This window comes from Botrytis sinoallii (assembly GCF_014898435.1).
Source record: "Botrytis sinoallii strain Bc 23 chromosome Unknown BSIN_016, whole genome shotgun sequence".
Classification (NCBI taxonomy): Eukaryota; Fungi; Ascomycota; class Leotiomycetes; order Helotiales; family Sclerotiniaceae; genus Botrytis; species Botrytis sinoallii.
In genome coordinates, this window is record NW_024066043.1 from 760,292 (window position 1) to 780,696 (window position 20,405).

Below are 20,405 nucleotides of genomic sequence, written 5' to 3' on the forward strand. Positions count from 1 at the left end.
TTCCCTTCCAACCATATTTCGTAAAATCGTTACAATCATTTCCCAACGTGCCGTTCATCTCAATCCCGGAAAGTAGAGCAAGTTATAATACAAGGAAATAATGTCGATTAAAAACAAGAAGCTATATAGCCTCAACGAAGAGTATAATTGCCATCATCAAGGCGGGGCTCGATGAGCGAAAGCTGAGAATTCGAATTGAAGAAACTCCAAATTGCGCCATATGCAGCAGCGCATAATTCATGGATATCATGGCCAGAGAAGCGCAAATATGCAAGACAAAGAAATAAACGTATCCCAGATGGCGATGGAACAATGATCGATCGTCTATTGTACAGCAATACATGGACTATCTCAATTTCGACTGCCATTTTCCTTTTCTCTAATTTCAGCAAGCCTGGTATCAAGTCGAGTAAGTCTTGATTGCAGTGAAGGCCTTTCATCAAAATCAGAAGAATCTATCGAGTGACGTGGTTTATGCATGGTCACTATTCCAGAGTGGCGAACAGGTGTCTTTTGGTGATGAGCAGCTCTTCTAGGAAATGTATTACTTGGTTTCTCCATAAAAGGCGATCGTAAACGTGGAGCATCGAATGTGGCGGATGGAAGTAACCTTGGCTGGGATCTTGGCGACGGACTAATATCGGGAACAAGACCCGTCTTTTCTGATCCTATTGGAAGAGGTTGAAACAATCCTGGCATGCGGGTTCTGAAAAGATCATCACCGATGGTGAATGCTCGAGTCCGTACTCGTCGCTGTTGGTTTCCCGAGAGAGGCATACCATATATCTGCTCATTCATGCTATTTGGCTTCAAAGTAGCTCCACCTAAATTTAAATTTTCAAAATGATTTTGAACCCGCCTTTTGTGCTCCTTGTTGTTTGAAGGACGAGGAGGATCAAAGTGAAGAGGTGACCTAAGACGAGGTGCAGGTCCTGGACCTGATATCGTATCAGAATGAACGCGAAAAGCTGAAGGCCGAGGTTCATCAAATGCCCCATCCATGGTCGAGCTAGGTCCATACGTCCGAGCCATGAATGGTGACCCGAGACTTCGAGTTCTCGAGTCGTCCAAGCTCAGATTTGTGGTACGAGATCTAACCCAGCCCCTAGGTTGACACATTGATCTGCGCGGTCTAGCAATGGAAGATTCTTGGGAAGTGGCTAGTTGAGCTAAAGGTCCATTTGGTTGCATGGTTTCAGATGTACTTGTCGTTAACGATATTGAGATATCTTTAGTATTGAAAGTCTTTGGAACAGGAACTTGTGGCTCGGGAGTTCTGAATCGTGAACGAGGATTATGTTGTGTAAAAGGAGTAGAATTTCTAGATTGAAGGTGCATATGTCGTTGAACAGCGCTGGTATCTTTTGTCTTGCAAAGTTCGCGAAGATGTGCGCGAGTAGCTGAGCTTGTGTGGGGCCACTGTGTGTATGTTCGTTGTCGATCTCCAATTGGGGTTGCAAGCTGGTCGCGTTCAGAAGGCGCCGCACGTGATGGATGATTGGAAGTTTTGGCACTGTGAATTCCTCTAGGTCCCTTCCAACTCTTTTTTGCTTGTCGAGCAACACGATGGCATACACCTTCCGGAGGCACAGCGCACGCTCCAATTCGAAAAGGTGTCACGACTGGATCTTGGAGATAGAGGAGATAGACCGACCACAAATGAGAACTCATTGCTGAAGTCCACGGTGCATCCTTTCGAGTTTTGTGACGGAGGTTTGCGTTGAGAACGGTATCATTGGGTTTGGTGGCTTCGTTGTGTAGCTTCTTGCCCTTGGCTTTTGAATATGATGGAAATGAGAATGGATCGGCGCAATCGGACTCGGGACTTGTACAACTACCATCTTCCGAGTACCTTGAGAGATGGCCTTCACTGTAAAATGAATCTTCAGAGCGTAGCGATGCGGCAGATGTTGGTCGTTCAATATCAAGCTCACTTGGCGACGAGAGTCCCATTCTCCAATCGGGACGTTGAAGGTTTGTTTCTTCCATGGCTAAAGTAGGTATTGGAGTTTTCGGAGGAGATGAGAATCTTGTATTGTATGTATGCGGGGCCAAGAAAGATGTACTGATGGAAAGTGGGTCTCGGTCTGGCATATCGCAATCTGACGATACGTGGGGAGCTATTTGTGGCTCCTCGATTGTAGGGATAGGGATATCTGCAGCTGCAACAGAAGCGAGAAAATGTTCAGTTGGTGCTTGCAAGTTCGACACATTTCGTCGTCTGACCTTTAAACGATTTGGACGGGGTGGAGAAGGTGGACCCTCCGATCCAACAAGGTCGAAGGGTTCGGGTGTAGTTGGCTGATCTCCTTCAAGATGATGAAAGCGGAAACCCCGAGGAAGGGTATTTGACCCATTTTCATGGTGATGTGACATCGTGTTGATGAATTAGTTGAAACGTTTTCAGATTTGACTGAATTGTAAAATGGGAAAAGTGGGAATTCGATCTTGTACAGAACGCCAGAAGCAAATCTCACTCGTTGCAATGCAATTTTTCAATTTACAGGAGACGTGAAGTGTAATGAGAAGGCCGGAAAAGTCGAATAGATCGAGAAAGAGGGTGGATTGTGAAAAGAATCCAGAAAACGAACGTTTTGGTGGGTGATCAAAGGTAAATGAAGAAAATCGTTCGTTTATTCGGGGCGAGCGAAGTGAATATATTCAAGCCAATGTGAAGCTTGAATTTACCTCCCAACTTCAACAGATCCTGTCAATAGATGTTTTGGAAAATTCCTTCTGAATGCAGACTGGTGCGAAGGAGGCCCTGCATAAACAATTTGATGTTGACGATCTTGAAGAACCGAATCAATGATTAGGGTGTGATTTAATTGATAGGCTTGAACGAATCAGGAACTGAATCCCCAGCTATGACTCGGTATTCGTGGGTAGGGCGATTCTTTCAACCAGTTGATTGACAATTTGTAGAGGGTCCCGGCGTATCGTGAGATTAATTCTTTGTGGAGATTGATTGATTGCGGCCGTGCTTTGATAGTTGACTGTTGACTTTTGCGCGCGTATCGTCGCGATTGACTTTCTGGTATATTCACCCTTCAAATATTATGATTATTTTATCGCGGTCGCACGATTGAAATTCCGTTGTGAAAATATTATTACCAGATAATCGATTGCTCTACCAGCAGAACGAGGAAAAGAAATCCGAGCGAGAAGCGAAGTAGTGGAATAAAAGAATGTGTGCTGTAGTGAAATTCGCAGATCGCGAGGGAGGACAAATGTGGTGTTGTTGTATGAATGTTGTTGTATGAATGTTGTATTTGTGAAATGGCGCACGTCTGCCGGATAGGAAATGGTGATCACCGTACTCAAGGCGCAAGAGAGACAATTGAGCGAAATCGATGATTGAGACCGAGACCGAGACAAGGGAGTATCTTGATTCGGGTGTCTAATTCCTTTCCAATTTCCTACGGTGCGAGGTGATGCGATAGAATGCGATGCGATTCGGGATTTCGATGATACTTGTTTCGGTGAAGGGGCGAATTTAATGAGGACGAAGACGAAGACGAAGAAAGGAGGTTGATTGTTCCTCGAGAGTCTTGTTGATCGGATCAACTAGAATTGAAGTGGCGATAGGCGTGCGGGAGTAAGGTAGAAGAATGAGGAAGCTATTCAGAGGTCGGATCGTGTCGTGAAGATGGATAGAATAGGATAGTAAGGAAAGATTAGGTATGCAAGGCAAGGCAAGTGCGGCGGGAAGGAGTTAAAGGTGGGTGGGTGATGGATGGATGGATGGATGGATGGATGAATGGTATGGTGGGTGTGAGGGTGTGTAGGTTCGATGTGGAAGTGAAAGTGAAGCGAAGAGAGAGAAAGTGGGTCAAGCGTCCATATTGGGTGAAAGTGGCTCGAGAGTGGATCAAACAAAATGAGGTTTGGCGCGTCAGAATTTCATCGAATGGGGGAATATGATTGGTTCTCAATGAATCTTGTGCCATATTGAGTTTTCATTGGTCCAAAGCTGACGATCAAAACAAATCAATTCATCAATGCACTTTCGGATACTTTGAAAAGAAATAAACTCCAAGTGTTAGTTGCGATCAGTGAAGGGTGATGAAGTATCGCAATAGAAAATAAATAATGTATTTTGAATACAATAACGGTACTTATTACCAGATATTCTCTCCTCGTCGGTTCGTAGACTCGTAGGTACCGGTAAGTAGATTTCTCATCGGTCTATAATTACCTACATCTCTGGCATTTTATAGCTTCAGCCAACATCCAATCCAGATGAATCGGCAAGAAATACCCAGGTAGGTTACGCAAAGTCCCTGGTTTTCGTATTCTTTTGGGGATGTCCTTATAAGTTGGCAGCTAATGTCCACAATGTTGCAGTAGCGACATGGCTAGAATGATGAGAATCACTAGAATTGGATACTGGCACGGTGCACACACTTCCATCTGCAAAGCACATTCGTCTGCACTGACCAGGATTCATGGCATGGTGCAGCATCATCTGTTGTTCATCTCCATCACGAGTGGGTATTTTGACAGTTAGGACTTACAGCAGGTACAGGACACGCTGCACGCAGTTACATTGCATGAGATCCAGCGAGTCGCAGGAAGAACACCATGTTCTGGTACTTGCTGTATGTAATATGGATGCCATGTATGGTATGCAGTAGGAATTGGTGAAAGCTCGTGTGGAGTTCTTGGACCTGCAGGTCTTGGAAAAAGGAGTGGGACAGCGTTGGCCAATGCTCCGAGACTGTTGATGTGATGTGATGTGATGAATATGATGGATATGATGTTTTCCGTCTTCTCTACTTGTACTACCTAGGTAAGAGAAACGCTTTGTTTCAAGGGTTGTGACTTATCGTCCTATCTGAATTGCCTAGATACGTACGTAGTAGGACTTTATCGACTTGGCTCGTACCAACATTGTGATTGGTGAATGATCCTACTGTACCTAAGATGGTAGTAACTCCACATCAAGAGGGATACATAGGTAGGTAGATAAAAAAGAAAATGGAGGGGTTAAATGTCAAATGCCAAATGTCAAATGTCAGGGAAACGACAAGACGGGAGAATCTTTTGAGTTTGAACTTTAAAGACAACTTGATTAGACGCAAATGTAGGGATGGGATGAGATGGGATGAGATGAAATGAGATGAAATGAGATGAAATGAAATGGATTAAATCAAAGATATAAAGAGAAATGGAGATTAGAGTATTTAACAAGAGATGATGTAAGAATTAGGTAAGGTTATTTCAAGGTCGAGTTCAAGTATTAAAGATAGTCTATCGAATGATTATTCTTTTACTTCTTTCCTCTCTTCCACTCTTTTCTTTTCTTTTCTTTTCTTCACTTCATTTCACTTCACTTTACCCTCTTTTCCTTGTCTTTTCATTTCTTTCCTCTCATTCCACTTTCTTTCATTTCTCTCTATTTTGGTGGTGCAAAAAGACGCGTCGCTTAATCATCAGATATTCACACGCGTATATTTCGCGTTTTCTCGAATCTTGGGGATCTTTTAAACAATTCGATTGGACAGAAAAGTCATTCCTTGTTCTTATATGCTGTACTACATCAAACATGCATAAGTGCTAGGTATTTTATGCATACCTACTTCTTTTCCTTCTACTTTTAGAAATTCCGGCCCAACTTCTTTTTCTAGTTGAGAATTCTAGCTCTGCTCTCCATCTCTTCATTTCATCCATTTTCATTTTTCAACCCTCATATTTTCACGATATGACAATAATACCACGAAAAGGCTGAAGCTAGCTACACCGACATTGCGATATCACATTCTAGAATGAACCTATCCGTCTCGGCCCTTTGGATTGTACGGTGTGTGCTCGTTTTCATGGTTCATGCATGAAGAATAAACAAGCATCTCGAAGAAGAATAAGAACACGGGATGAGATAGAGATTTACGATGGAAGGAATGTCAAAACTCCAGAGCTCCAGGTTTTGATACCATCCCTGTCAGAATTTGGGGCCAAGAAGTGTCTGGTAAGGTCTTACGAGGTGGAGTGAAGAGGAAGAGAATGGCATCATGAAAATGCTGTACTTTGCGACACTCGATACTGATATCGTCGACACTTCTTTTCCTATCATGTTTGCATATTCCTCTCTGAATCGAGTGACTCGGATCCATTGGGCTTGATCAACAACTTTGGTATACGATGTGATGTGTACACACAATCGCGTCTATCCCACATTCTCAAACCTTGGCAAATACCTCAATACATCTTGTCATGCTTGTCATGCTTCTCATGCTTGTAAAAAATGAGAAGAATTCCTGACTTTATTATACACGTGATATATACTTCCACATCACCTTACTTTTTGCCTCAATACTATATCTTTTCTTCTGAATCAAGTCGTATTTTATGAGAATCACAGAATGATACGACAATCATTGCCATATCATTTTGCTGAGCGAGCTTCATATACGCGCCACACTTACATGGCTACCGTCCACCTGATTTGAGACATCAAATTCCTTTTCAGTCTTATCATACCGTAAGGGGTAATATCATTGCAACGTATTAACGATTACTCTGTCCATTTCATTCTGTACTTTCCTTACTATAATTTCATCTTCAAGTTTCACGAATGATCAAAAATGGTCCTGTCGCAGCAATCATTTCAATTTTTCAAGTTTGGTTTAATATTCATTGTTACTATTGGTTTCGGGTTCTATCTTTTTTCAGATCACGATTATCATGAGACACTTCAAATCGCTGTCTCAGGGAAGAAAGGGATCTTCGTCCAAAAGGCTCTTCGAACAGATATTGATGGACCTTTTGATGATTCGACTTTAGTTGAAGTCTGCGACAACACGGAATGGAGAGAAGGGTTGATTTTCCAATGTGAAGCACCATATGGAGGAGTTGCGAACATTCGAAATATACTATTGAATTGTGTTCGATATGCCATTGAAGCTGGAGGTATGATCTCTCATCCTTAATCTTTCGTCTGCTAACTGTGTAGCAACATCAATTGTCATCCCAGAACTTAAACTTTGGATACCTCATAATGATAGGCCAAACACACCGGATCCAGAACTGAATACCGGCTTACAGAGTAGGAAAGAAAAGGATAATACTGCGCACGTTCCATTCTCATACCTTTTCGACCTTGATTTCTTTAAAGAATCTTTGACTGGAGCATGCCCTCGAATCAAGTTTATTCCACATATCAATGATTTATATACGGCTCCTAGCACTCAAAATCCACATCCTCTTGATCCGGGTTCGTTATCCCCAGAGAAATTAGAAGAACCATTCGAATCTCCCCTTGCCAATCCTGGCACATGGGCTAATGATTTTACGACCTGGCTCAATGAAATAAATTTTGAGTTCTCGGAAAAGCTGCCAATGCGTGTGACAATCAAGGAGTCATTGCTACATTGGCCATTGAAGTACGATAATCCGGACTTTGTCTCTCAATTTGGACGACTAATTCGGCCCAATCAAGAAATCCGCACTCTCGCCTCAACAGTCCTTTACGCACTGTCTCAAAAGTACAATCTTCGATTCAATGCCAGTGAAGGAATACAAGATAAAATGTACTATGGCGCACATCTTCGAACAGGTGAAGACGCAAAAGCAGCCAATTGGACCGGTGTGGAGAAGCAAACTCAAAATTATCTTCAAGCATGCAAGCACAATAAATTTCGAGTAATTTATCTCGCTTGCACCTCTGAAACCGATATCAAACACTTTACCTCTCTCGCTCATAGTTACACTACATATCATATCCACGTCGCTACGGCTGCCAATCTGCTTACTCTTCATCCCAAAGATCTAGCGATCTATACCTCTCTCTCTTCACCCCAACGCTCTCTAATCGACTTTGAGGTCCTGCTCAAATCTTCCATCTTTGGCGGTACCCTCGAATCATCATATTCCTGGAATATAGCACTTCGCAGACATATAGTATGGGGAAACGGAACATGGATACCACAAGCTGAAAATTTTGTGTTTGATCGTGGGGAAGCGATCAAGGATCAGAATGAGAAGGATGCGGGTGCGATAGGGGGACCGGTAGGGGGGTATGGAGGGGGTGGGTTCCAGAGTTTTAGAGATGGAGCAGCGGGGACGGGGAAGGATGGGTTGGGGAATCCGGGGAGGGGGGGGTATGGGTTGAGTGTGGTTTTTGGGGATCCGTTGAGGGGGCAAGAGTGGGAGAGAGGGTTGTGGCCTTGAGGTTTGGGTCATTTTGAGGGGGGTGGGAGGATGGATAGTGTGTTTTGTTTTGGAGTTTGATTACTAATTTTTTTGATTCATGTTGTGTTTGGTTTGATTGGTATTTTATCTTTGTGATAAATTTTACGTCTAATCTAGAGGAGTTTGAGTATTATCAATACTATACATGAGATCTAGCGGATGAATTTCGATCTTGATGATCAAATCTTGGTTAGAAGTTGCTTTTTATTTCCTTATAGCTTGGGGATTATCGAGTGACATATACCTACTTGAGGAAATTCTGTCACATAGTTCGAGTTTTACCGATCATTGTTTAATGAATACGTCTTTTAGATTTCCAATCTATATAGAGTTAATCGCAAACTATAGATTCCAATCTATACTAGATGGAATCAGAATAGAAATCGAAAAGTTGAAGGGGAAAGGAAAAGGAGTATTTTGCTGTGGAATCCGTTTGGGTTTTAGTGAGAATCGAGTTATTTTAAATCTGAATCTGTTTTGTGCTAGCGAGAGCTTACTCTTTTATTATTGAATCTACAAGGTATGGAAGTATAGGTACTATCTTCCAATTTAAGGCATGGAAGTAATTAAATGGGTTTTGGGGATGTGAGAGTAACTTATTGTACTGTCAAATTGTTGTCGAATCATCTGAATTATATCGAGCATCTTTATTAATGATTTTTAGATTCCTTCTTTATTAATTTGAATTTATTTCCTTTCTCTTTTCTTAATTCTACATGCTTTTCTATAAATAAATACACGAAAGAATCCAAAGGAAGAAATAGTGATGAGTATTGGCCAGATTACCTGGGGAGCTTTTATGTAGACGGCTATTACTTGGGTTTGAGTTGTAGCAGACAATGCATTAATCGTCCCTTATTCAAATACGCATACATACGCCTGTCCATTATCCAAACCACGCACCTCCTCATCCCGCACCATCTACAAATATCATCAATCTGATTAAACACCATCGACGCAATCGTCTCGTCGAACCCCACAAAACCAAAAGAACGCATAGATGAATACGCATCGGTAGCAACAAGCGTGCAGATGAGAGTTGTGAAAATTAAACCCATGCGCTGGATGTGATGATTTAGTATCTGATCCAGGAACCGCGGTTGGAGGTTGCGGGTAGTGTTAGAGGTACGGATTTGATGGTGTAGAGTGCGGATCTGATACTGCGGGGAGGGATGGAGAGATTGGTTTTCGATAGAAACGCTGCGCTGAGCCGGTCAATGGGGATGATAGCCAGCGCGAATGGGAGATGTTAGATACAGTCGATACCGGAATCGAGCGGGATGCTTCTTTCACAGCTTGGAAGTAGACGGGGGGGAATAGTTCGCAGGAGTGATGACAATGGATCCGAGGAAGATGAGGAGGAAACTTGCAGATGTGCGGTGCTGGAAGAGGCGAGGGGCATGGGAGTTGTGCATCAACAGGTGGAAGATTCGTAGAGGTGGGAGATACATCAGTCGAGGAGACTGAGAGTGAGAGGAACGAACGATTATCTGCCATGATTTCCGGGGATATCGCGTACGCTCATTATTAAGTCTAGAAGTATAGAAATGAAACTCGGATGAATATCGCATTCCTGAGAAAATCTACCGCGTTTGATGGGTTTCTCCATTCCGGATTTTGAGGATCCCGAACTCGGAGATGTGATGGAAGAATCGGAAATTCCGCGGCGCACACAGGGAGATTAATCCAAAATACTCATCTCCAATTGCTCTGTGCGAGGATACCTCCAATTACCGGTGCGATGGTCGAGCTAATCGCTGCCTTGGATAGAACGCCGTTTAGATGGGGGCCGCGATGGCGCGGGGGATGATATCACAGAGAATGATATCGGCGAGGATGTACAGGCCGCTTGTGCCTAGATCTTGGATTGTGCGGGCCGCGATGAGGGATGGGGAATTGTGGCAGCGCCTGCGATATCGCTGCTGAGGTGGAAGAGAGAGCGAGATGAGGATGGGGTACGTCGACCAGGTTGCTGGAGGTTTGTGCGAAGAGGTATTGGGGGCTGTGGAGGCGAAGAGGAAGGTGTTGATTACTCCTGGGGTGTTGGGGGTTGGTTTGAAAGTTTGGGTTGGGAAGAGGGGAATGATAGATAGGTGAAGATGAGAAACTTATAGATGTCATCTTGTCCGTAGCCAAGTTCTTGGGATGTTGTAGGGAGTGCGATTGTGATGACGGGTGTGTTGATGGAGGATAGGAGGGGTAAGAGGAGGGGGCGAGGAATTTGGAGAGGATGTCCCATGTGTGTTTTTTGTTTCTGGGTTCATTGCGTTGTTTGTTGCTGGAGATTAGGGGCCGTGGATCTGGGGTGTGGGAAATTTGGAGGGGAGATTGTCGATTGGGATGGTGGGAGATATGTTTTGCGGGTGCTGTTTGGTGGAGTGAGGGGATGGTTTGAGGGAGAAGGGGGTTTGATGAGGATTGATGAGGTATGTGAAGAGAATGTAGATTTGTGGTAGGAAATCTTAGAGGTTTTAACGAGAAGAGAAACCGAACTGTGAGTATGAAGTTCATTATTTTATCGAAGTTATATCCAACAGTTGTTTGCATGGTCACGGTGGACCTGTTTTTTAATTTTTCTCAATCTAGCTTTTGAAATACGCTCATGTATCAATATAGTATCACTACCCGTTCGAGAACAATTAGCTTAATTGGAGATCACTCATGGCTTGTATGGATCAAACGAAGAGGCACAGAGTTTTGGGAGTAGATAGCTGGGAATTTCGGATGAGGGATGTTGGAATTATATTTGTATGCGTTGTTAGGTAGGAATTTTATCAAGGGAGAGAATTTGGATATTGATGTTGCTGTAAATTGTATACTACTTACTCATCGCTTTCAGATATTTACTTACTTTTCCTTGATATCATTCAATAATAATAATAATAATCATATGAGCAGCATAACCCATCAAACCATCCACTCCAAACCACCCATCACAGTTCAACTCATCCACCGCAATCCCCTATACCGTATCTCATCATCCCAGCATGCATCAATCAAGTAAAAGCAAAGAACCAATCCCAAGATCTTATTCTCATCCCAACTTCCACATATCACACTCTATCTCCAACCGAATATCGAATCCCCAGCATCGATATCCCGCACGATTTTCTATCTATGATTCTTCTGTATTTTATTAAATGTATTATCTTAAATAAATAAATAAATCTAGATAAAGTAATAAGTAACTCGAAATCCAGTATTAAAAAATAAGGAGTGAGATCTCATTCACTTAACATCTAGATTCTGGATTCTCTTAAGCGAAACATCAAGCGGGAAATGATTACTCTTCAGGTCTAGAAGGAGTTCAACATTTTATTTTTCGTCATGCTTGTTTAGTTCTCTTTATATGGAAAATATCTAATTATACAAAATTCTCAAAATGTAAATGTAAATGCGCAGGTGTTTATTCGCTTGTTTGATTGTAGATTCATTCTGTTATCTTATTCGTATGGAATGAATTCATGATTTGAACGGAAAGAAGTGATGTTGATGATGCTCGATTCGATTTCCATATAATTATCTTTCGGCTATGTGTAAGGACTAGCCAACGCAATGTTTGATAGGTTTCTCGCGTAATATACATATTTATTTATTCATTCAGGAGATCCCGGAGTATAGCAGTTGGGATTACTCATTTCCTAGTCATAAAGAGACGTCGAATTCCTGTTCTTGATTTATCGAAGCCCTAAAAACCTCAAACCTCACTCTCAAAACCATTCCTCAATCCCCACCATCGCCATCACCATCACCATCACCATCCCAACCCCTCAAACCCCCTCCCAACCACAACGCTCAACCACATCCCCTACCTCCTCACCTCCCTCCCATATTCCTCGACGGGCTCTTCCACAGACTCTCTCGGCCGCGCTCTGCGCTGCTCACCTGGGTACGCCCCCTCCATCGCCTCCTCCCCTCTGCGTAAACCGTTTACTTCGGTCACACCATGCGCACCAGTACCCTCGGACTCCTGACTCTCATTTCTACATCCAGGGAAATCTGCACGCGGTCGATACCTCCATGGTGGTGATGGGCGCGTATTGTGGAATCGCGGATTGTTTGATTTTTTGGTATTGAGGAAATCGGAAGGTGGTTGCGCTGAGGTTGGTGAGTGTGTTTGGGATTGTGATGTGGGGGTTGTTGGGGGGAGGGGGTGTGACTTTTGGTTGTGGGATTCTTTTGTGGATGTTCTGGGGTTTGTGTACTGGTGTTCAATTGTTGTAAGTCTTTCTACCGTGCAGGAGGTTTATCTTACTTTCCATCTATTCATCAAAATCGTCTAATGATTGGAAGAGACGCGTGGATGATACATCAAGTAGACGACACGACCTCTAACCTTATAAGCGAATTAAGAAGCGGAAATTGAGTACTATTTGAAAGGATTTCAATTATTTAAATCTCTCTTCCATATCATATCAAACACACATCATCCTATTTGTAAATTTAATGAAAACTCAAATTTTCATTTACTCTTCTCAGATTTTAGTATTCTACTTGAAATCAATTTATGATTTAATTAAAGAAGGTCTTTGAAAGGGTACTCGATTCCTACCTCCTAATATCTCCAATTTCATCATCGTAGATACAACGACGATGCATGTGGTTTTGGTGGATTTGATAGTTAATCAAATGATTGATTGGGTTTTCACACTTGGATGTTTCTCGATGATAGTATTTTTTCAGAGTTCAATACTCTGCAATGTATGTTCCAATATGATATTTCGTGAAGCTTTCAAGTGTGATGTGATGTGATGGATTCCGTGCACTGAAATGGGGTTGTAATCAGTGAGGAAGCTTGAGGGGTGGAGTAACGTTAGCTGGTTGCTAAATGTTATCAATATTATTAATAATAGTATCGAATAGCATTTTGAATCTTTGATCGTCAGATTTGAAGGGAAGGTATTGTTAGGATATTAATTAGATAATTCTTGAGATGTCTCTATCGATCTTGTTTCGCTCATTTATTTATCTGTATCTCTATTATAGTAAATGTTGCTTTTATATATAAACGTATGTATAAGATAGATACTAGATATAACGTAGTTTAACACCGAGTGGGCCATATCACCGAGTGGGCCATCATTTTTACATACAAAATTCGTCTGTGCATAACCGTGCACTTTCTTTATTTATAGACAGAATTCTCTAAAGATTGAAACTGGAAAATTTAATCATATAAATAATATGAAAATCTAATTATTTATTGAAAATTCAATTTATTATAATAGTTATTATAGAAATGTTTTTTTTGTAACGAAAATCGTGACAATTTCTACTTATTTTTAGAAAATATAAGAAATTTTTATATCAAAAATAGATTTATAAAAAGCTAAATTCTCATTATTATTTTATATTAATTTTCTTTTAAAAAATAATGATTGATTATTAAAATACAAATATTAAAAAAGCGTTAATTTTGGTGTATTTTGAAGTGGCCCATTCGGTGATATGGCCCACTCGGTGTTAAACTACGTTATACAAAGTATATGCACAGTAAAAAGCTTCAGAATCTTAATCCAAATAAGCAATTGAGCACACGACATCAATATTGTACCAGGTAGGTAGGTACATCCGATGATGTTTTCTCAACCAATCATCAGTGACTTATTAGATGATGGTAATGATGACTCTATACGAGCTAGATCGTACATTGTCCCTGGTTCCTTACGAATTCCGAATATATAAATACTTTTATACCGAAATGGCTGAGGATGATATGTACCTAGATAGAATATGCATAGAAACGGTTCTCGACCCCGCAAAGGAAGTATCTAGTATCTAGGGAATCTAGGTGGCGTTGTCTAATGGAAGGTAGAGAGGGAGGTATCAATTGAATTCTTGATGTTCTGACCATGTATTTGATAGATGTGACTTGACTCTTGACTCTCGACTCTTGACTCTCGACTCTCGACTCTTGACTCTCGACTCTCTTGACTCTCTCGTAATTATATTTCTTTTCCCATCTCTCACTCTTTTGATCGTCCACGGTAAAGCCAAGGACCGAGTGAGGTTAAGCTTCCAACCAAGACTGTCTCCTGTCGAATTCTTCCTTGGTTCGGAATATCGCAAGTTCCAAGGCGTCATAATTGATAAATGGCCGTAGAACTAGCCTACTCGGGCTTTTAGCTGCTTAGATAGCGCTTTTGCTCGACCCAAAATCAAAAACCAACTTTTCCTCCCATAAACTCACACAACATCACGACATTTCATTTCTCATCTCCATTTTCTTCTCTGGTCAAAAATAAAAAGAAGATCAGATTCTGCACTTCGCCTCGTTTTACCTATCACAAATGTATCGTATTGCGATAAACGATTCCATCGCTATTATCTATCTCCTTGCAGGTTAAAGCAGCTTACCTTGATTGGATCATCATTCAATTGGTCCCGTTTGCAGACTCTTAACTTATCTTACCTCGCATCGAGTATCAGCCGGTCGAAGAAACATTTGGTGTCTCTCGACTGAAATACACGATTTCCCACATCATGTCTGCACCACTTCCACCTCGTGCGACGGAGCCTACAAGCTCAAATACTCGTGGCACAATACCTCAAAGACCGGAACCTACTGCTCTACAACCACCACAAGATCATTCCAATGATTTCAATGCGACCTCAACGCCCAATACCGGGAAAGAGAAGAATAACTCTAAGAAGAAGAGAAATAATCATCGAGGTGGAAAGAAAAAGAGACCAAGAAGACAATCTTTCGCCGCATCAACTGAGGATGGGAATGGTATGGTTGAAACGCCAATGGCACAACGAAATGCTCCGCAAAGTGTAACAAGGTCAAGCTTCTATAGAGGAAGAAACTTGAGTAATACTAGTATTGAGAGCGGAGAACTTTTGGATCACAGGTGAGTCTTTTAATGGCATATAATACATAGCATTTCCTAACATCGTCTTGCGACAGAGATCATCAAAGTATGCGACCTCGAAGACCTTCGACAATGGGTCAAAACGCTTTCGGTCAGATGTATGACAGTCCTTCTTTCAGTCGACCTTCGTACAATAATCCATTCAAATCGTCGGAAACCGTTTCTCGAAGACCTGTCACTAGTAAATCGAAGAGCAATTCTGATGATGAAGCTCTAATGGAAGAAACCGACGAGAGGACTCCACTTATTTCCAGCGCTTCGAAATCGAAAAGCTCTAATAATTTTCTTCAACAAGGAAAACGTAGTCGCCGAAGCTCTAGCAGGTCATCAAATCATAGCAAAAAGAAGACCATTTTCGAAAAGACGACATCTGGTTTGGCTAGGCAGAATGATGAATACAATGTCAACTATCCACCCTCGGTTCCAGGGTCTCCTGTGCTCGGAGCCACAAATCCCAATATGAGCTTTGGAGATGTAATGGTTCGCGATCATTCACCAGAGCAAGATTCTATTCAGGCAGGATCTATGAGATCTTTTAGGTCTCTCCCAGAAGATGCATGTGAGGATGATTCAATTCCAGGCACCCCGCGCAAAGGATCATCTTACGGAGAACGAAGACACACTATCGCATTACAAGCTGAAGAAGACGTGTGCTTTCCAGTTGATATGTCTGAAATGGCGGAGGAAGATGCTCCTCAACAAGAAGATGAAGCATACAGATCACGACGCCATAAAAGGAAATTTCCAAATTTATCTGTCCTCGATGATTGGAGCAGATTTGAAAAAGAAGGCAGGAGTGAAGAGAGACGGGCTAAGAAAATCACCGAACCTCAATTGATTAATGGACGGCTTCGACCAATCCACAAAGGTTGGCATCGAGCGGAGGATGATGCACCATATCGATTTACTTATTTCAACGAAGAATTTCCAAGCACCATTCACAGTCAAACAATTTCAGAACTTGTTCAACCAGGTGGAAGTTTTAGAGAATTATTTATTCCTGATCGTCCCATAATTGATGATAGTTCTGATTCTGAAACCGAGGATGAGGGTGATGATACGGAAATTCGTCGAGAAAATGCATACATCAATCATGCCCTGGGACATAATAACGAAGATTCGAAATCAGCAACTCGTCAATCGTCCATAATTGATATGGCAAATCAAGAATCAAAACGTACAGAATCTCCTCGTGCAGGGCGCCCTTCAGAATCGCATTCTAGACAAACCTCCCATGACGCGTCCCCAAATAAGTCATCGCCACCAAAGTCTACTCCACCGCTCGAAGAGAAGCCTAAAAGATATGGCGATCGTCCTACCTGGTGGCTTGATGTTCTTTCTCCAACGGATGCGGAGATGAAGATCATTTCCAAGACCTTTGGTATACATCCTTTGACAGCTGAGGATATCTTAATGCAGGAAGCTCGAGAAAAGGTTGAATTGTTTCGACATTATTACTTTGTGAATTATCGATCATTCGAGCAAGATATGAATAACGACAATTTCTTAGAGCCTCTCAATATGTATGTGGTAGTCTTCCGCGATGGGGTTATCAGTTTTCACTTTTCTCAAACACCTCATCCGGCCAATGTTCGACGACGAATTCGACAACTGAAAGACTACTTGAGACTCACAGCTGATTGGATATCATATGCTATCATTGATGATATTACCGATGTTTTTGCTCCTTTAATTCAAACTATCGAAGATGAAGTTGATGATATTGATGATGCTATTTTGAAACTTCACTCTCCAGCGGAGAATGAAAAGTCTACCCGAGATAACGAAAAGAAATCTGAAGCAGGAGATGGTACCTCGGGAGAAAGTGGAGGAGACATGCTTCGAAGAGTTGGTGATTGTCGAAAGAAAGTTATGGGTCTTTACAGACTGCTAGGCAACAAAGCAGATGTCATCAAGGGATTCGCTAAAAGATGCAACGAGCAATGGGAAATTGCTCCACGAAGTGAGATTGGATTATATCTGGGAGATATTCAAGATCATATCGTTACTATGACTGGAAATTTATCCCACTATGAAAAGTATGTTATTCCTCGGGTTGAAGTATGATCAAAGTCATCACTAACACATCTACAGAATCCTAGCTCGCTCTCATGGTAATTACCTTGCTCAAATCAACATCCGTATGAATGAACGTCAAGAACAAACCGCGGATGTTCTTGGTAAACTTACAGTCCTTGGTACCATTGTTTTACCCATGAATATCATTACTGGTCTTTGGGGTATGAACGTATGGGTACCTGGTCAGGACTATGAAGGAGATTTGACATGGTTTTGGTGCATCACAGCTGGTTTACTATTTTTCGGACTAGCTTGCTTCTATATCGCGAAGATCGCTTATAAGATTGTTTAAGAATGGATCATGGGGATTGGGGAATCTGGGGAGGATCTCATTATACATATGGAATTGTATGATATGGAAGATACGAGGAAGGGGGATGTGTATATACCAATTTCAGGATATTACTGGGTTTGAGAATTGTATGAATTGCATGGCTTGGATGGTAGGTTGGATAAAGATAGATACGGTATTCATGTTGCATTATTCGGATATATAAGGAGACCGGGCATTGATGGCGAGATAGTGTAATAGGTTAATGAGAAGTAATTTGCAGATATGATCTTGATGTTCTACCATTCGTACCCATTGGAAAAATTCTCCTGAAAATTGTGAATGGTGATTTTATGCATTCTGTGATTGTCCTGTGACGTGAATAATATTTGTGATTTCTCTGCATAATGATATGCTGACTAATCAATATCGTACTTGATCCCGTTCCAAGGTTGTACTCGTACCCAATTGAATATACCCGTATCAAAACTACCACACACGCTTTGATCTGTTGATTCCATTTCAATTGAATCTATAAATATACATTTGCTTTGCTAGACTAAGTGATTCTTCTGTTCGATAAGTATCTGAACAAAGAAGACCAGAAACATTCTTGGAGGAAGAATATCTATTTTTTGCTTTCTCTTTGTTTGCTGGTTGGGTTTGTACGTTGTGTGGATTATTTAGGGGGGCTTTTTTTAAAAAAGAAAAAGAGTTGATTTGGGTCGAAATTACTATCTAATTTGAGGGAAGCATTTTTGGGGGAGAGTATTTGTATCATTGTATTGTTCGACGACACCGTATCATAGTCTGATATTTCTGGTTGAGGAATCTGCATCGCGGACCAAGTCTAGAGAAGTCCTGATAAGTTCGGGAACGCTTTTTCTACCCCCTATATAGATTCGATTCCAGTGGGCTGATTACATTTCTATACATCGGGATGGCGAAACTCAAAACGGGAGTAAAGGGAAAGGGGAAAGCAAAAGCTAAACCAAAGTCCGCTAAAGAGAAGAGCAAAGTTCGAGCGAATGTATCGCGGCAGGGTGATGTACATCGCGGGGTCAAAGTTCCAGTCCCTATGAATATCAAGAGTAAAGCCGCGAAAAAACCAATCGTTATAGATTTAACATCTTCTTCACCCCCTCCTCCTCTCATCAAGAAAGTCCCTCCTCTCATCAAGAAAGTCCCTCCTCCGCCTCCCCCAAAACTCATCGCAACACCACAGAAACAAAACCAAAAACAAAAACACAAACTCGCTCTCTCCTCCCTATCAACAAGCGAACGATCTCCCGGTATCCACTCCCCCATAACCCGTTCCCTCTCTCTCTCCCTCGCAAACCCACTTATTCCCGAAAATGTGTTCAACATCTCAACTCGGAAGAGTACCACTACCCAGCCTCCAGAATATTACATCCAATCGCATCATATTAACGATATCACACCGGGTACCGTCGTGTGGCTCCCGTCGAAAGAAGATATTGTGCATCATGCGTACGTGGATCCGAAGCTGCATGTGAATGCGTTTGATCACCCGGCGGTGATTGTGAGTATGCCGAATCCGGCAAATGGGTTTTCAGTGGTGGAGATTGCGATTGTAAGTTTGAGGTTACGTTAGAGTTTGTGTTTCTAGTACTCGATTGCCGATTTTTTCTCTTCTTTCTGGAAGATTGATATACTAACACCCCTCCCCCAGATGACCTCCCTCGGCTCGCGCACTCTCCACGAAACGAAAAAGCTCGGTCACCGATCCCTCCTCTTCCGCGTACGCACCGCGCAACTCCCAAGCGCGAAAGTCGATATCACGTTCAAAGAGGGAAAGGGGATGAAAGGGAAATATAGTTTTGTGAATTGTCGCGAGTCGTGGCGGGTGCAGATTGGCACGTTGGGGTTTTATGCGAGGGGGAGGGGGACGGGGCAAGGGAAGGATATCGAGTGGTTGAGGTTGACGGCGGCGAGTTTGGAAAAGTTGAGAGCGAGTATTGGCTATGGGAAGGGGTTTTGGGGGTGAGTTTTGGGAGGGGAGATGTGCGGGTTGTGTGATGGGATGGGATGGGTTGAGATGGGATGGGGTTTTTTGGCTGAGAGATGAGAGTGCTATGTTGTCCGAATATTAAAAGACTCAAAGCATATCATATTACGTTTTCGAGAATTCATCGTCATCAGGATTCAAAACACAAGATAAATCAATAATTAACAAAAAAGGAACAAATAACTAGCATTCAGCACGTGCAGAAAATATGTACCAATAGGTACCTATTCATCCACATCTATCCCTTCCCAACACATGTCCCTGCAATCTGAAAAAAAAAGTAGACTATTACAATCCCGAATTCCTCCTCAAGATCTCTTCGTGCGTTTCTCTAATACTATCTATTATTAGGAGATCTTTTTATATATATATCTATCTATTATGCACTATACATTGCACATATAATATAACTCACAACGTGAATCGGATATACACGAGATGTATACATACATGGTGGGATAATTTTTCTAGTGTGGAAGGAAGGGAAGGGAATTAGAGGGGGTGTAGTCTATATAGTCTATGTAGTTGTATGCTGTGTTGTGTGATGATGATGATGATGATCACTCGATTTTCTGGGAAATGGGTTAGTTAGCAGTGTGATGATGGAGTTTATAATATATTCAGATGATAGGTAGGTAGTTATAATTGGAGTGAGGATTGATTTTATGTATTTTATTTATATACAGATTCAAGAGAACAAATGGGAGTAGAAATGGGAGGGGAGGAAGGAGGGGAAATATCTTGAGAATGGCGAGATTGATTGGGTTGGGTTGGGATGGGATGGGTTGGATGGAGTGGAGTCAAGTGAGAATATTATCTCGAGATGTTGGACTGAGAATGAGTAATCGTGTCTGTGTTGTTGTATTCCTGGAGGATGAGGATATGTGGTGGGATTGTTAGAGTGGTTGGGTGGATGGGGATTAAGATGGGGAGTAGAAAATGGGGAGTAGAAATGGGATTT

General features: G+C 41.9%; 5 protein-coding genes across 5 annotated transcripts; 3 read left to right on the top strand and 2 right to left on the bottom strand.

The window, feature by feature from the left end:
- Positions 1-351: 351 nt before the first annotated feature.
- On the bottom strand, positions 352-2,376 carry EAF02_008581 (uncharacterized protein; the record flags this gene model as incomplete). The annotated part of the gene is made up of 1 exon (XM_038904629.1): positions 352-2,376. One exon carries the CDS (start codon positions 2,374-2,376, stop codon positions 352-354), a length of 2,025 nt encoding a protein of 674 aa, XP_038755686.1.
- A 2,952-nt stretch (positions 2,377-5,328) lies between these two features.
- Positions 5,329-8,169, top strand: EAF02_008582 (uncharacterized protein; the record flags this gene model as incomplete). Its single annotated transcript, XM_038904630.1, has 2 exons — positions 5,329-6,909; positions 6,953-8,169. Exons 1-2 carry the CDS (start codon positions 6,585-6,587, stop codon positions 8,167-8,169), a joined length of 1,542 nt encoding a protein of 513 aa, XP_038755687.1. The 5' UTR covers positions 5,329-6,584.
- Positions 8,170-11,998: 3,829 nt separating this feature from the next.
- EAF02_008583 (uncharacterized protein) lies at positions 11,999-12,547 on the bottom strand (the record flags this gene model as incomplete). Its single annotated transcript, XM_038904631.1, has 2 exons — positions 12,446-12,547; positions 11,999-12,288 (listed from the first exon to the last, which is right to left on the bottom strand). The coding sequence occupies exons 1-2, from the start codon at positions 12,450-12,452 to the stop codon at positions 11,999-12,001; spliced, it is 297 nt and encodes a 98-aa protein (XP_038755688.1). The 5' UTR covers positions 12,453-12,547.
- A 1,824-nt stretch (positions 12,548-14,371) lies between these two features.
- On the top strand, positions 14,372-17,702 carry EAF02_008584 (uncharacterized protein). Its single transcript, XM_038904632.1, has 3 exons — positions 14,372-15,044; positions 15,101-17,104; positions 17,160-17,702. Exons 1-3 carry the CDS (start codon positions 14,674-14,676, stop codon positions 17,434-17,436), a joined length of 2,652 nt encoding a protein of 883 aa, XP_038755689.1. The 5' UTR covers positions 14,372-14,673; the 3' UTR covers positions 17,437-17,702.
- Positions 17,703-18,355: 653 nt separating this feature from the next.
- Positions 18,356-19,423, top strand: EAF02_008585 (uncharacterized protein; the record flags this gene model as incomplete). The annotated part of the gene is made up of 2 exons (XM_038904633.1): positions 18,356-19,009; positions 19,109-19,423. The coding sequence occupies 2 exons, from the start codon at positions 18,356-18,358 to the stop codon at positions 19,421-19,423; spliced, it is 969 nt and encodes a 322-aa protein (XP_038755690.1).
- Between the last annotated feature and the right edge of the window lie 982 nt (positions 19,424-20,405).

Coding starts and splice junctions, on each gene's coding strand:
- EAF02_008584 (XM_038904632.1), top strand. CDS start 14,674: ATGTCTGCACCACTTCCACCTCGTGCGACGGAGCCTACAAGCTCAAAT. Junction 15,045..15,100: donor GGAGAACTTTTGGATCACAG/GTGAGTCTTTTA, acceptor GTCTTGCGACAG/AGATCATCAAAGTATGCGAC. Junction 17,105..17,159: donor AATTTATCCCACTATGAAAA/GTATGTTATTCC, acceptor ACACATCTACAG/AATCCTAGCTCGCTCTCATG.